General features: G+C 45.0%; 1 protein-coding gene across 1 annotated transcript; it reads right to left on the bottom strand.

Annotated features, from left to right (window-relative positions):
- Positions 1–2,429: 2,429 nt before the first annotated feature.
- On the bottom strand, positions 2,430–7,424 carry BRS3 (bombesin receptor subtype 3). Its single transcript, XM_019823491.3, has 3 exons — positions 6,930–7,424; positions 5,094–5,445; positions 2,430–3,805 (listed from the first exon to the last, which is right to left on the bottom strand). Exons 1-3 carry the CDS (start codon positions 7,361–7,363, stop codon positions 3,392–3,394), a joined length of 1,200 nt encoding a protein of 399 aa, XP_019679050.1. The 5' UTR covers positions 7,364–7,424; the 3' UTR covers positions 2,430–3,391.
- Positions 7,425–14,157: the final 6,733 nt, after the last annotated feature.

Raw genomic sequence — 14,157 nt, 5'->3', positions numbered from 1 at the left:
AACAGGTGGCCAAAATGGTCCCTTAGGCCTGGGTCCGCTGTGACCCAGCCAGCATGGCCCCCAGGCTGCCCGGTGACCTGGCAGGGGAGCCCTGCATTCTAGACCGAATTTGGCCGTATGAGCCAATAACAACCTCTCCCAGGGACAGGAACGAGTCCGGAACGGGCAGGGACACGGTCAGAGTAACACGGAGGGCGGGAGGCCCGCACAGGGAAGGTAATGGCACAGGGGCCTGCTGTGAAGTTCCCCAGGAGCGGGAGGAGAAGCTGAGGCAGTGACACAGGCTCACCGGGTGACCGCGATAGTGGAGCAGTGGTGTTGGGAGGCACGCACCCTTGTACCTACAGTGGCCTTCTGTTCGACCACGAGACCTGACCGTTGTCTTGTTTCGTTTTAACCACGCTGTTGTCTCTATGAGGCCTGGTTCCCGGTTCCTAGTTCCCTGTGTGCCCGTAGAATTGAGTCCCTGGTAACTGAGGGAATCTGTAAGCATCTCTGTGTTTGTGACCCGTCTTTTTCAAGTTTTTTTGGCAAGTCATAGAAACACTCAAGGTAACAAGCAAAAAATACCGATCTATGAGGAGGAGGAGGATAGCTCCTGAAGTTCCAGGATGGGAATGTAGCGGGGTCTCACGAGGGAACCAGGAAGAAGCTGCTGGACCCAGGAAGCTGAGCCAGTTCTCAGGACCCAGACAGCCAGCTTCTCTCTGAACGTCTTCATCTTTTTAGGGGCGATCTGTGCTACGCTCTTGGCCTAATAGGTCATGGCCTTCTTGGTGGATAAGAATACATTAATTTGTAAGAGCAGACTTCTCAGCCGGAGAAATCTCCTACCTGGCTCAGGAACTCTGGAAAATTACTGGCCCGTACCAAACTACATCCATATTTTTTCATGGCCTCTTCAAGCTCGCTCTCTTCAGGAGTTTTCCTGTCCCTGCTTCCTGTAATCTCAACATACAGTGGAAATAAAAGGAACTCCTTTTGACAAAAAGAGAGATGGGTCCCTGACCTGCGATGGTTGACACTGCAGAAATCCTTCTAACCCAAATTTGCTACCTTCGGTGGGTATGCCAGTGTTAAATGTTTTCTGGCACTTTCCACGTCAAAGACAAAGACTTTGTTTTCCTGCTTTGTAGCGTATTATTATGGTTGTTTATTCGAAGTCTCGGGTCAGGGCACACCCCATTTGGGACCCTCTCCAGAGAAATGAAGTCTTCCACAGTAACGTTCCTGGAACCACAATAGGCAGTGTGAAAGAAATTGTGGCTATTGGGACCTACTTAAAAGGTTAGCTCTGATAAGGATCATCTGTTAGAAACAGAGAGAGAGAGGGAGAGAGAGAGGGAGGCCACCCCCTCCAAAAAAAAAATCAAAACAAAGCCATGGATTTTAATCTCGATTCCCCAACTCTGGATGGGGGGCGATGCCCTATAAAACCATTTAGGGAATTATTTTATATCAGATCCCTGAGTCACCCCTGAATTACCAAGAGTGAGGAAAATGAACGTTCTTTGAGTTCTAGTTTCACCAACTGCTAAACAGCTTTCTTGGCTTTTGTTATCTGGTACTTTTATCAGTTATTTCTAAAATGCCATGCTTGGAAGAGTAAAGACGTAGTTTTTACTCAAGAGTGAGGAAGTCGTAAAACATCTGGGAGTTTTGTGACATGCAAATAACTTAAATTTTCTGATTAAAATGGGTTCTCAGTTATATTCCTCCAGAACTATTGTTTTTTTCTTATTTGTATTTTGTTTTTCAAGTTTATTGGAGAGGGAGAGAGAGAGAGAATCCCAAGTAGGGTCCACACTGCCAGCGCAGAGCCCGACATGGGGCTTGCACTCACAGACTGCGAGATCATGACCTGAGCTGAAATCAAGAGGCGGATGCTTAATCCACTGAGCCACCCACGTGCCCCTGTCAGAACTATTGTTTTTAAAATATAAACTTACACAGAGTCATTTAAAACTTTATTTGATATTTATTTCCCACCACTTATTACGATGTCCAACTTAACACTAACACAATATTGGCACCCCCCCCCCCCAAGTAAAACAATGTTACACACATGTAAAGTTTAGTGTTGATAACGCGTTCCCTTTTTGGAGCCACATCATCAGCAAAAGTTCACAACTACACGAGCCATTTACAGAAAGCTCAAAACTACCAAAAGCACACTCCACAATCAAGGCTTTGGAGATACGGATTTAACTAAAGCGCCAAACACATCCTTTAATTTGCCCCAAGAAAACATTTTCTAAAACCACAAATCTAAACCTGACACACCTATTGACGACAGTTTGTTTGAAATAACAGTTCTTAAGCTTAAAGCGTTAGCAAGTAGGAGCAGAGGACAGAAATTCAGAACCTTCTATCTGATTTCCAAGGGCAGAGGTTAATCAGGCCACGCCCTTACAGGACTCAGGCACCCATCGGGTTTAAAGAAGTCAAGCAGGAAGATGATCTGGGAACAACTGCACGCCCAGATGTGAAGGATTTCGCGTGGTACTTCTCCATTTTTTAGAAAGAGGGCACTGCTTACCAGAGAGAAATGAATTTCCTTAAAGGAAGAATTTCAGACACTGGCTGGTCCACGGGGTTTTCGACAGGGGTCCTTCTCTGGGGCCTTCCGATGACAATAAGCGTGGCCACTTATCCTGCCCGTGAGTACGGCGAGTTCTTCACAATATTTGTGAAAGACATGTGCTCCATTATCGATCGATGCTGGTTGTAAGTGGAACTAATAAGTCAGTAAGTGTTGACCCAGTCAGACAAACACCCTGCCCCAGATCCTCACTCGGTACGTTATAGTCACTGACCCCAAAACATTTTCACAGGAATCGCAGTTTTAGTTACGATGGGACAGAGATCAATGGAAAAGAGCAGTCAAAAACACCTGCGAAGCTTTATTTTTTAAGGACTTTGTTTTGCAAGAAAACTGCAGACGTTTTATTTCTGTCTGATCCCCTTTTCATACACAAAGCAGAATCTCTAGATTTGCACCACATACTGAACACAGACACAGTGTTATGCAAATCACAGGAGTATACGAGAAATGAGAAGTGTAGATGTGACGGGAACACGTTGGATTTTCCAGTGTCATCCCGTTTATTTCACCTTCTCTCCCATCCGAGGTCCCGTAGGACCTGCCGACTTACAAACGTGTCTTTTGACACCTAGTGGGGCTTCATTGTATTTAGAAAGCCCGGTAACGTTAACGTTTGTACATTGAAAAAAAAAATATCATGGTTTGTCCTTTCCTTTATAAGGATCTCTCACTCCTAGGATTTCAGCACAATGCACAAACAACAAAAATCCTGACACCATCCACCTACTCACAGCTCAGAGTCGGATACTCATGCTGGGAGGAAAAATACCATTTTTAATTGAAAAGCTAGACTCTGTCATCTTCCTTCTTCGCACTACACCCCGTGAACAAGGTCACGCTAATTTCAGACACCTGCGTGCTTGTAGCGCCGGGGACCCTTCCCATCACTGCCAGGTTGTTAAGAGGGGTCTCGGCAGGAGGAGGGTCGGGCGGCCCTGCCTTGCAACAGAATAACTGAGCTTTGAAATGCCGCTGGAAGGTTTTGCTCAGCCAGTACAGAGCGAAGGGGTTTACACAGGAATTGCTGAAAGCCAGAACCCGAGAGAAAATGGTGACAATGAAATGAATGGCAGAGGGGTCCACGTAGGTTTGATAAGTGAATGAGTGGTAGAGATACAAGAGGTGATTCGGCAACCAGCAGAGAGCAAACAGGGCCACCAGCACCAAAACAGTTTTGGCAATTCTCTTCCGGGACTCAATCTGTAGGGGGGAAGAAAAACGACCACAGGGGGGGAAAAAAAAGATCATTTAGCTGGCAGAGATTTTAACGAGCCACGCTCTAGATTTACATAGACATGAACAGTTAACAGGCTGGCATCCCTTTGAGCATGCGTTTGTGAAATAACGCGTTGGTTGGGATCTGGGGGAAGGCAGCCCGTGCCTATAGAATCCAGCCAGTTAATTGGCATGGTAACCCATGATCTTGGTCTCATTAGCTCTAATTCAGAGACTCCCAGCCCCAGTTTTGAGATACTCTAGGTCGTCTCCGATTATCTCAAGGAGCGTTGTGGAATTCTTGAAATTTTAATTTAATTAAAAACAGAGAGATGCTATACGAAACTGCTTTCACTGCCTCGGCAGAGGCTGGCTAGGTTAGGGTGTTCTTCCGGGGTTTATGAAAGTTGCCAAAAATTATTTGTAATCTGTAGGAATTCTGACCCTACAGTCAAAGGAATGAAAACCAATGTGTCATCCTACCTATACCTGTGAAAAGTATGCTGCCTACACCTGTTAATGAAGGAAATGAACCAGGTTAAGTCCCTGTGGTCACAGAGTCAAGAGAACTGTTCACACGGGCACCAAATATGCAACTTCAGCCTCATGAGCACCCCTGTTGAACCAACTGAATGGACTGGTCAAGAATAGCCTCCCCCCCCCCCCCCAGGAAAAATAGAAATCCTGTTGGTGTGTTTTTAATCAAATGGAACAATGTTTTGGCAACATTCTTTTTGTTCTGTTCATCTTTAGGGAGGGAGGGCACACCGGCTCTTGCAATGGTCTTAATCAAACTTCTGTGAGTCACTGTGTTCTCTTGCCGCTGCCACTTACCTCGTCCCTTGAGCCCTCGGCTTGCTCATCTGAATAAGCCGGTTGGTTTGCAAGTGGTTTGCTGTTCATCACTAGTCGATGGTGTAAATAATTTTGACAGCTCCCAAACTTCAGCTGTCCCCTGTCTAACAATAGCAATCCCACCACTTATCGACTGCTTACGATGCACCGGGAACTATGCTAAGTATTTCGTATACTTCACCCAGCCCCCATCTTCATTTCACAGGCAAGGAAACCGAGGCTCAGAGAGGTTAAGTCACTTGCCCAAGACTGCACAGCTAGTACGTGATAGAGCCAGAATGACAGACAGACTGTCTGACAGACTCCAGAGTCTGTGACCATAGCAAAGTTACTATCCCGCTATCGTAGTTATTGCTCGCAGGTGCAAAAGTAGGAATTTCATTTCTAAATTCATGCATGAGTCCTGATTAATACATACCTGCTTGCGGGCATGGCTTTGTTCCTCAGTAGGTATGTTCAGGGTGCTTTTGTAAAGGGTCCTAGCAATCAGAGAATAATAGACAGAGATAATTGAGAGTGGGATAATGTAGAACACCAAGAAGCACAGCAGAGAATGTATCTCTTGCATGAGCTTCTCGGAAACAGGATAGGAGGTACACGCTTCAAGTGACATATTTTTGTTGGGATCTTGAAAAGTATACACGTTTGAAAATATAGCCTCTGGTAGAGCAATGATCATGGACACGATCCAGACGCAGCCAGCTTTGGCACAGGTCTTCAGAATGGCATTGGAGGGCTGTCGCTCTAGGGGCTTCACAACTGCCTTGTATCTGGAAACAAATAACCATAGGCAAAGGTCAAAATACATATCAAAACTACAGAGTCTTAGGGCTAAAAGTGATCTCAGTGGCCATCCAGTTCTGCCTCCTATGCACATGTATATAACCAGGTCAACATTAAGCAACTGACTGAGTTATGATTTCAATAACTAATAACACAATACACCCCAGGATTTTATGTTTCTGCCGATCATCTTTTCTCTTATTCACTACGAGGAACTATTTCAGATTTGGAATTTTATAATTTTGTGTGTAGATCCTCTATTTAGGACGAATACATTTTTTTCAGCATGATTTCTTTGTATGATTGAGAGTAACTCATTACCTGTGTATCACCTTATGGGTTCTAAAAGATTTCCTTTTTGTATAAGTGACTGAGGTTAAACCTAATTCTCCTTCCTTCGTGAGTGAGCAGCCATCAACCTTCCTAGGAAAGAATTCTGTGAGTTTGTGCGGTAAAGAGAAGAGGGTTAATTTCTCCCCTGTTCATACGTGCTAATTTGTTGCCCGAGCCGATCTGTAGGTAAATTTAGAGCAAGGCAAGGGTGAAATTGGACACCCCGTGCCCATGCAAAGATGTCTTTATGCTGACAAATTCGCCTTAAAATCTACAGCCTTTAAGTAAATCTGCACTTGAATAGGATATAAAGCTTTTCCTCTTCTCTGATTCCAGAATCTGAACATTTGGAGCCTCAAAATTTTTTTCATGCTTTCACAGTTATTCTACAATAGGAACACAGAAAAACACAGTACTTAGACTGAAAATATCCTAACGGAGCCGGAATACCCTGACTGCCGGAGGTTCTCACACGCTCTATCCACAGAGCTCTAAAAGTCAACCGGATTAATTTATTTCTCCGGAAACAAGAATGTCATTGAGTGCCTATAGAGAAAACAAATACAATTAGGTGGTGACATTACATTAAGTTACCAGGCAGCCGAAAACCTCACCGTTTTTCTGCCATTGGTTAATTTGATGAATTTCAAGTAAATTAGATGCATGTGTATGTGGTCAATTTCACACCTATGCTGATGTTTTAATGTTGACCATATTGTACCACTAGGCTGCACTAATGTATAAAGCATGAATTGTTTTTCTTTTCCACCTGGAACAATTTGCCTTACTTAATAAATAAACTGAATGGGGGGGGGGGTTGGAAACACACACGGTTCAGTATTGTTTCAAGCAAACAATTACCCTCCAAAGAGAATAAATTATTCCCAAAGCATACAATTCCAGCCTTTCCTCCGATGCTAACCCAGGAATTCTAACCTTCTCACACCAACTTTTATTTTAATTGCCCCCCCCCCACTCCCCGGTTTTCCAATCTTACATCTACGTTACAGACTGTAGAAAAGCAGAACAGTAGCCGATGAATGCTGAGTACAAGCCTTCCTTTCTTTCTTCTTCTTCTTTTTTTTTTTTTTTTGTTAATTTCACATCCTAGCAAATAAAACTGAGAAAAGAAACCCACCTGTCAGCGCTGAGAATTGTTAACGTGAACACTGATACACCGACAGAAGTGAGCCGGATGAAAGAAAGCACCTTACAGCCAATTCTTCCGAACAGCCATCCTTCCGCAAGGTAGTGTGTTGCATCCACCGGCACACAAGTTAGCAGAAGTAAAAGATCTCCAAAAGCCAGGCTGGTGATGAAAATATTTGGAACTGTTTGCATGGATTTAGTCTTGAAAAAGACTTTGATGAGAATAGCATTTCCAAGGATGCCCACTGAAATGATCACAGCATAAGTGATGTAGATAGCACACAAAGCTTCTATTCCTGGAGAGTTGTCTCCGGTCCGTCCTTTATTTGTGGTATCATTAGGAACGACAGAGCTTGATGAGTCTGTGTCATTTGTGATTGGAATTAAAGTCTGATTAGGTGACTGAAGCTGTCTTTGAGACATTTCTTCTGAGGGCTCTGCCTTTGATATTTCTTCTGCTCAGTTTAAATGTGGCTGATTGTCACGTCTAATGCCTACGTCTAGTAACGAGATGGTAGAACAGAGCAGAATGGCAAGCAAATTCAAGACACCCGGATACTCCTTTCCTTCAGTTGTTCTGTGTCTCCCAGCATGCTTGGCTAAATGCTTACCGATCTGGCATTGAAGGGTGGGAGGTGGAGGAGTTTTATTGGCGTTTCCGTGACAGAGGGAGGGGGGTTGGGGAAATGCTCTGCAGTTGCTTGTTCTTCCCTGTTGGGGAATCTTATGAATAATTAGATATTATAAAATAATACTTATTGTTTACTAGAATCACCTTGTTTCCATGTCTGGCCACGAAAATCTACATGGGCGTCGTCCATTTTCTCCCCGGACTCATTCATTTCTCTGCGATCAGAAGATGGTCTACTGCATGTTCCTTTTCGTGAGAAATAGGTATGTGTGTCCTCTGAAGCACTAACTTGAATCCACCCCTCTAGGTTTAATATCAGAGAGGCGCTGAAGCAACAAATCATTCCCACTTTGACAGGGCTGATGTCATTTGCAAGCAGGAATCATTCAGGCGACCCTAGTTATCGCCCAGCTCTGACACACAGTAATCCCCCACCATGCACATTACGGGGGCCGTGCCACAGAATATCCACGCAACCTTTCAGAGACGAAAAATCCAGGCAAACCACCAGTTGCTTTGTCTCTAAATGTCCTAATCAAGCAGCTTTAGCTGTTTGACTGTCTGTTTTAATGCCCCGTACGTTTGTAAATGCTGCTGAGGGTTTCTCTCTTCAGAAATGGTCATAATGAACCTGCCTTGTTGCAAAATGGAGTAATACAGGACGCTGCTCAGAGGTCCTGACACAAAAGGACTTGTAAGAATGAGAGTCATTCATTTCAAATGTAGGAATGCTGTGGGTTGCTCCAGAGATGACAGGCAGGTAGATGATGTTTCCATCAGCTGGAGGAAGAAGAAAATTAAGGCAATCACCTTAGTACCAGTAAGAAAAGCCCCTCGTTGCAGACAATGTAAGTATGTGATTTCCGTGTGTGTATGTGGGGTGGGGGGGGGTGTTTGGTAGTGGGAGGCCAACCATTTGAAGGCATTTAATATATCACCTGCTGAGAAATCGTCTCTGAAATGATCCAGTGCAAAGGATGATCTCTCGGCTACGAGAAAACTCTGTGTAGCGAGGTTTTTATAAATATGTCCATATCAGAGGTAGTCCGGGAAGTGAAATGAAAAACAGCAAAGTATTTGGCTAGCCAGTGATCAGGAGGGGCAAGTCAGGATTGCTCTTTATACCTGACAGAGTACGTGCAATAAATCCTACAGGGAAAGCGAACCGGATGAATTGAACCAATTATCTGGTTAATTCGGGTCCCCCAAACCACACCAATCCCCCCGCCCTTTGTGAAATTACCTCCACAGCTTGACTTACTCAGCCAAATAACTGTTTCTGATGGCAGTGGGGGAAGGGAAGTGTTTGGATAAACCCAACCCCCTTAGCTTTTAAGAATACACACAAGTAATGTCATGCGCTGGGCTGGCTCTATACAGTTGATCCATTATCTGGTTCTCACAAGCCAATGACAGAATCTCTCTGGGATTCCTGTGTGTCATGTGGCAAAGAGCAAACTATCTTCCAATTCACACCTTGGCTGATGGCCACACGGCACTGGGTAGTAAGAAACAAACTCTTGGCGTGTGATTTCCAAAATTATCTGAGTTCCACACATCTCAGGCGTGCTTTCAGGAGGCTTCAGCTACCAGCGTGCCTTTCTTCTTCCTGGTCGGGAGAGGTTAGGAGACAGCAGTGGTGTTGGGGGCACTGCTGGAGCAGTGGTGTTCTTGGATCTCTAGAGTTCCAGAATTCCAGGATGTCAGAGACGGGAGCAACCTTGGCGATGATGAAATCAAGTCCTCTAGTTTTCTCAGGAGCAGAATTGAGGTTCAGAGGGGAAAAGTATCTCACGCAAGGGGTCACACAAGTACTCAGTAGCTTACAGTTCACCCCCCAACCGTGGCAATGTCTAATTGTTCCTAGTTAAAGTTGCAGGGCACTTAGCCTCTACAAAAGGGCGAAATCCTTTGTTGTTTGTGTTTAGTGCATACTTGGTCAATATAATCATCCAAGTTTTTCAAATCCAACTACTTGTTGGAGATGAAGCCACTGCAATACGATCCTAATGTCGCCTTTTAACTCAAAGTAAAGGTTGGACATTGAACAAATACGTTGCCAGTTTTCTGAAGCTGGGGTTTCCTGGTTCAGCCCAATTCAGTTAGTGTTGCTAAAATTTTTTTTTTTTTTTTTAAATCTCCACGGATCTGGGAATCCAAGGGTGCTGCAGAACTCTTCTCTGCCTCTAAGGTGGTGGGAGAGGGATTAAAAAACAGTTGCTGGAGATAGTCTGCAGTTTTGGCTCCGATGTTCTCAGGCATCAGTCGAGCAGGACAGTGGTTTTCAAATTTTGTCTTGTGTCCAAAATCACCAGGAAGGCTTGTCGAAGCACATTGCTGGATCTCACCTCCAGATATTCTAATTTGGGTAAGTCTGGGGTGGGGCCTGAATATTTGCGTTTCTTTGTTTTATTTTTTTAAGATTTTATTTTTAAGTAATCTCCACACCCAACGTGGGGCTCAAACTCACAACCCCGAGATCAAGAGTTGCATGCTGTACTGACTGAAACAGCCAGGCGCCCTGAATATTTGCATTTCTAACAAGTTCCCAGAGGATTACTGGTGCTGTTGGTCAGGGACTACACTCTCAGAACCACCGATGCAGGACAAGAATAAGCCAGCTGTTCAAGAGAAGTATGGCTTTTCCTGATACTGAGGTCAGAGACATATTTCTGTGGGTCTTCATTAAAGGCAAGGGAATCTGCAAGGTGATGAATACTTCAAAAATCCTGCCTGGATAGGGGCGCCTGGATGACTCAGTTGGTGGGGCGTCCGACTTCGGCTCAGGTCATGATCTCACGGTTCGTGGGTTCGAGCCCCGCGTCGGGCTCTGTGCTGACAGCTCAGAACCTGGAGCCTGCCTTGGAGTCTGTGTCTCGCCCTCTCTCTGTTCCTCCCGTGCTCTCTCTCTGCCTCCCAAAAATAAATAAACGTTAAAAAAAATTAGTTTTTAGGGGCACCTGGGTGACTCAGTTGGTTAAGCATCCGACTTCAGCTCAGGTCATGATCTCACGGTCTGTGAGTTCCAGCCCCGTGTTGGACTCTGTGCTGACAGCTCAGAGCCTGAAGCCTGTTTCAGATTCTGTGTCTCCCTATTTCTCTCTCCTCCTCTGCTCATGCTCTGTCTCTCTCTTCTCAACAAATAAAATAAAATGTTAAAAAAAAATTTTTTTAAATAAATAACCCTGCCTCGATCTCTCAGTCCCTGGTAAGCCAGAGTTCCTGAGCTCTTGACTACCTAATTTCCAAGTCACCCAAAGGACTTGGGGTGATTCTTCCCATTGGGAGAAAGATGAAGTGGGTAAACTCTTTGCTGACTACTTAAGCACAGTTTGTGTATTTAAGAACTGACACATGAGGGGCGCCTGGGTGGCGCAGTCGGTTAAGCGTCTGACTTCAGCCAGGTCACGATCTCGCGGTCCGTGAGTTCGAGCCCCGCGTCGGGCTCTGGGCTGATGGCTCGGAGCCTGGAGCCTGTTTCCGATTCTGTGTCTCCCTCTCTCTCTGCCCCTCCCCCGTTCATGCTCTGTCTCTCTCTGTCCCAAAAATAAATAAACGTTGAAAAAAAAAATTAAAAAAAAAAAAGAACTGACACATGAATAACCAGAATTCTCAGCCCGTAAGTGTCTAACCACAGAGACTCCTTTTTAAAAACTAGTCTTATGCTCGGGTGCCTGGGTGGCTCAGCAGGTTAAGCCTCCGAGTCTTGACTTCAGTTCAGGTCATGAGATCAAGCCCCTCGTCTGGCCCCGTGCTAACAGCACAAAACCTACTTGGGATTCTCTCTCTCCCTCTCTCCCTGCCTCTCCCGTATGCACACTCTCTCTCTTTTTCTCAAAATAAATGGCTAAGCTTTTTTAAAAAGTTTAAAAACTAGTCTTATGCTGGATAACAGGATGGAATTCCTTGTTATTAATTAACTGGGCTAGATCCATTTTAAGAGGACACAATTTGACTTGTAGATGTATTTGGATCTCCGCAATAGTGATTCCTGTGGTCATAGTTCTCTGTTCTCCCTCAAAATTTCTTGCTTCAAAACTTTCTTGGTCCAGTTTCTTATTTGAAGGGGACACTGTTCTTCAGAAGGAACTTTGCAAAGACTAGGTAGAATAAACACAACTTATGCACTGCTAGGCTCTACAAAAAATAGAAATTCCAATTGGCTCTTTTAAATGGAATTTCTTGTCAAAGCTAATTCTTGTCATGATGAAACTTAAATTTTTTTTAATGTTTATTTATTTTTGAGAGAGAGAGAAAGCATGAGCAGGGGAGGGGCAGAGAGAGAGAAGGAGACACAGAATCCAAAGCAGGCTCCAGGCTCCAAGCTGTCAGCACAGAGCCTGACGCTGGGCTTGAACTCACAGACTGTGAGATCATGACCTGAGCTGAAGCCAGATGCTTAACCGACCGAGCCACCCAGGCGCCCCAAGGTCTCTTTAAATCTTAAAAGTTCACATCACAAGAAAAAAAAATGTTTTGGGGCGCCTGGGCGGCTCGGTCGGTTAAGCTTCCGACTCTTGATTTTGGCTCCGGTTATGATCTCATGGTTTGTGAGTTCAAGCCCCACACCGGGTATAGAGATTACTCTAAAAATCTTTTAAATCTTTGAAAAAAAAGGTTTCATCACTATCTGTGGTGACGAATGTTAACTAGACATTTTTTTTCTTTTTTAAAATCCTCTTTCCCCTTTTATTTATTTATTTTTAAAAATGTACAACATCGTGACTTCACAAGTCTACATGTTACGCTGTGCTCACACAAATGTACCTGCCATCTGTCACCATACAACACTATCGTGATACCATTGACTATATTCCCTATGCTGTACCCCTACTCCCTGTGACTTATTGATCCCATTAGGCTTCTTTTGGTGATCATTTTTCAATATATACAAATATTGAATCATTATGTTGTACACCCGAGGCTGATATAATGTTCTATGTCAATGACACCTCAATTAAAAAAAAACAACAACATCTCTTGTCTTTCAACATCCCTCTCTACACACTCAGTTTTGGTAGAAAGAATTTTCACAGTTCTCCTCCTTAAACAGACCCAAGAATCTCTACAGTCGGGTCCACGTAGGCACACGTCAGTCCTTTATTTGTTCAATCCAGTCCGCTGGGCTATTGGCAGCTTAATCTTGCCTCTTGAGACGAACTTCACAACCGGCCACATCAAGGTGATGCCACTTACAGCTCTCAGTTGGCTGATTCAATTATCCCCACTACTTAGGAGCCAAGCTGTCGAAGCCAGGTCCCCGGTTCCAGAGTCAGTGTTCCTAACCACTACCCCCAGCTGGACTCTGATTACCAGTGTGGATCACCCAACCACATTCTCTTTCAATGGCAAGTGTCCCCTCAGAGGACCCTCCTTGGTCCTTCTCTGGAATTTGGCCTCATTTGGGACTATCCCAGGCCATTAGACATCGTTAACGCCTTTGGACCTAAGTGGGCTGTATTAGGAAGAGTCAGGATCTCATTCCCTTTGCCACCACGAGACTCCTTCCTGGATGCAAACAGGTGCCTGGCTAGGACACGGACATGCATCCAGGGAGGCTGGGCTGGGGACAGATTCAGATGAGAGCCGCCATAGTGTACCCCAACTCACTGCTTCCTCAGACTTGGCCTTTAAAAATAAACAGCAAAGACACCGGCGTGGGAGCGCATGGGGGCGGGTTTGGGGAGTAAACAGTCCAGTGTGGTTGAAATGTGGGTGTGAATGGGAAAGCAGGGTGGATAAACCTGGCAAGCAGGTTGAAGTTAACCAGTGGGAAACACCCGAATGCCGTGGGCTGAGGCTGCACTTAATTCAATAGGCAATAAGAAGGTATTTCGGGCGCCCTCTCCACAATCTCAGACCAGATGCCCAGGGGCATTCTCGTAGATTCTTGGTTAGCAAATGAGGGATACAGCAGCCACACTACACTTGTGGCTGGGCTGTGCAGTTGGGCAAATTCAAGGGGGTATCTGGACGATCTTGGCTTCTCTAAAAACACATAAGGTGGGGGCACCTGGATGGCTCAGTAGGTAGAGCATGGGACTCTTTTATTTAAAGATTTTTTTCTTGTTTATTTCTTCATTTATTTGAGAAAGAGGTGGGGGGGTGTAGAGAGAGAGAGGGAGAGAGAGAATCTTTAAAAAAAATTTTTTTAAGCGTTTATTCACTTTTGAGAGACAGAGCACAAGTGGGGAAGGGGAGAGAGAGGGAGACACAGAATCCGAGGCAGGCTCGAGGCTCTGAGCTGTCATCACAGAGCCCGATGCGGGGCTCGAACCCACAAACCGCGAGATCATGACCTGCGCTGAAGTCGGACGCTCAACAGACTGAGCCACCCAGGTGCCCCAGGAGAGAGAGAATCTTAAGCAGGTTCCACACTCGGCACAGAGCCTGATGCGAGGCTCAATCTCACAAGCCTGAGATCATGAACCTGAGGCCAAAATCAAGAGTCGGTTGTGTAACCGGCTGAACCCCCCAGGTGCCCCAAGCATGTGACTCTTGATCTTGGGGTTGTGGGTTCGAGTCCACGTTGAATGTAGAGACTACTTAAAAAAAACTTAAAAAAAAATACAAGGCATACCTTGTC

Source organism: Felis catus, chromosome X, assembly GCF_018350175.1.
Source record: "Felis catus isolate Fca126 chromosome X, F.catus_Fca126_mat1.0, whole genome shotgun sequence".
In the NCBI taxonomy this organism is placed as follows: Eukaryota; Metazoa; Chordata; class Mammalia; order Carnivora; family Felidae; genus Felis; species Felis catus.
This window is presented reverse-complemented; position numbering and strand designations above follow the sequence as displayed.

Excerpts from the sequence above, each read along its gene's own strand:
- BRS3 (XM_019823491.3), bottom strand. The coding sequence starts at position 7,363 with ATGTCTCAAAGACAGCTTCAGTCACCTAATCAGACTTTAATTCCAATC. Across the intron at positions 5,446-6,929 it reads ACAATTCTCAGCGCTGACAG|ATACAAGGCAGTTGTGAAGC; the intron begins GTGGGTTTCTTT and ends ATTTGTTTCCAG. Across the intron at positions 3,806-5,093 it reads AAAGCCATGCCCGCAAGCAG|ATTGAGTCCCGGAAGAGAAT; the intron begins GTATGTATTAAT and ends TCCCCCCTACAG.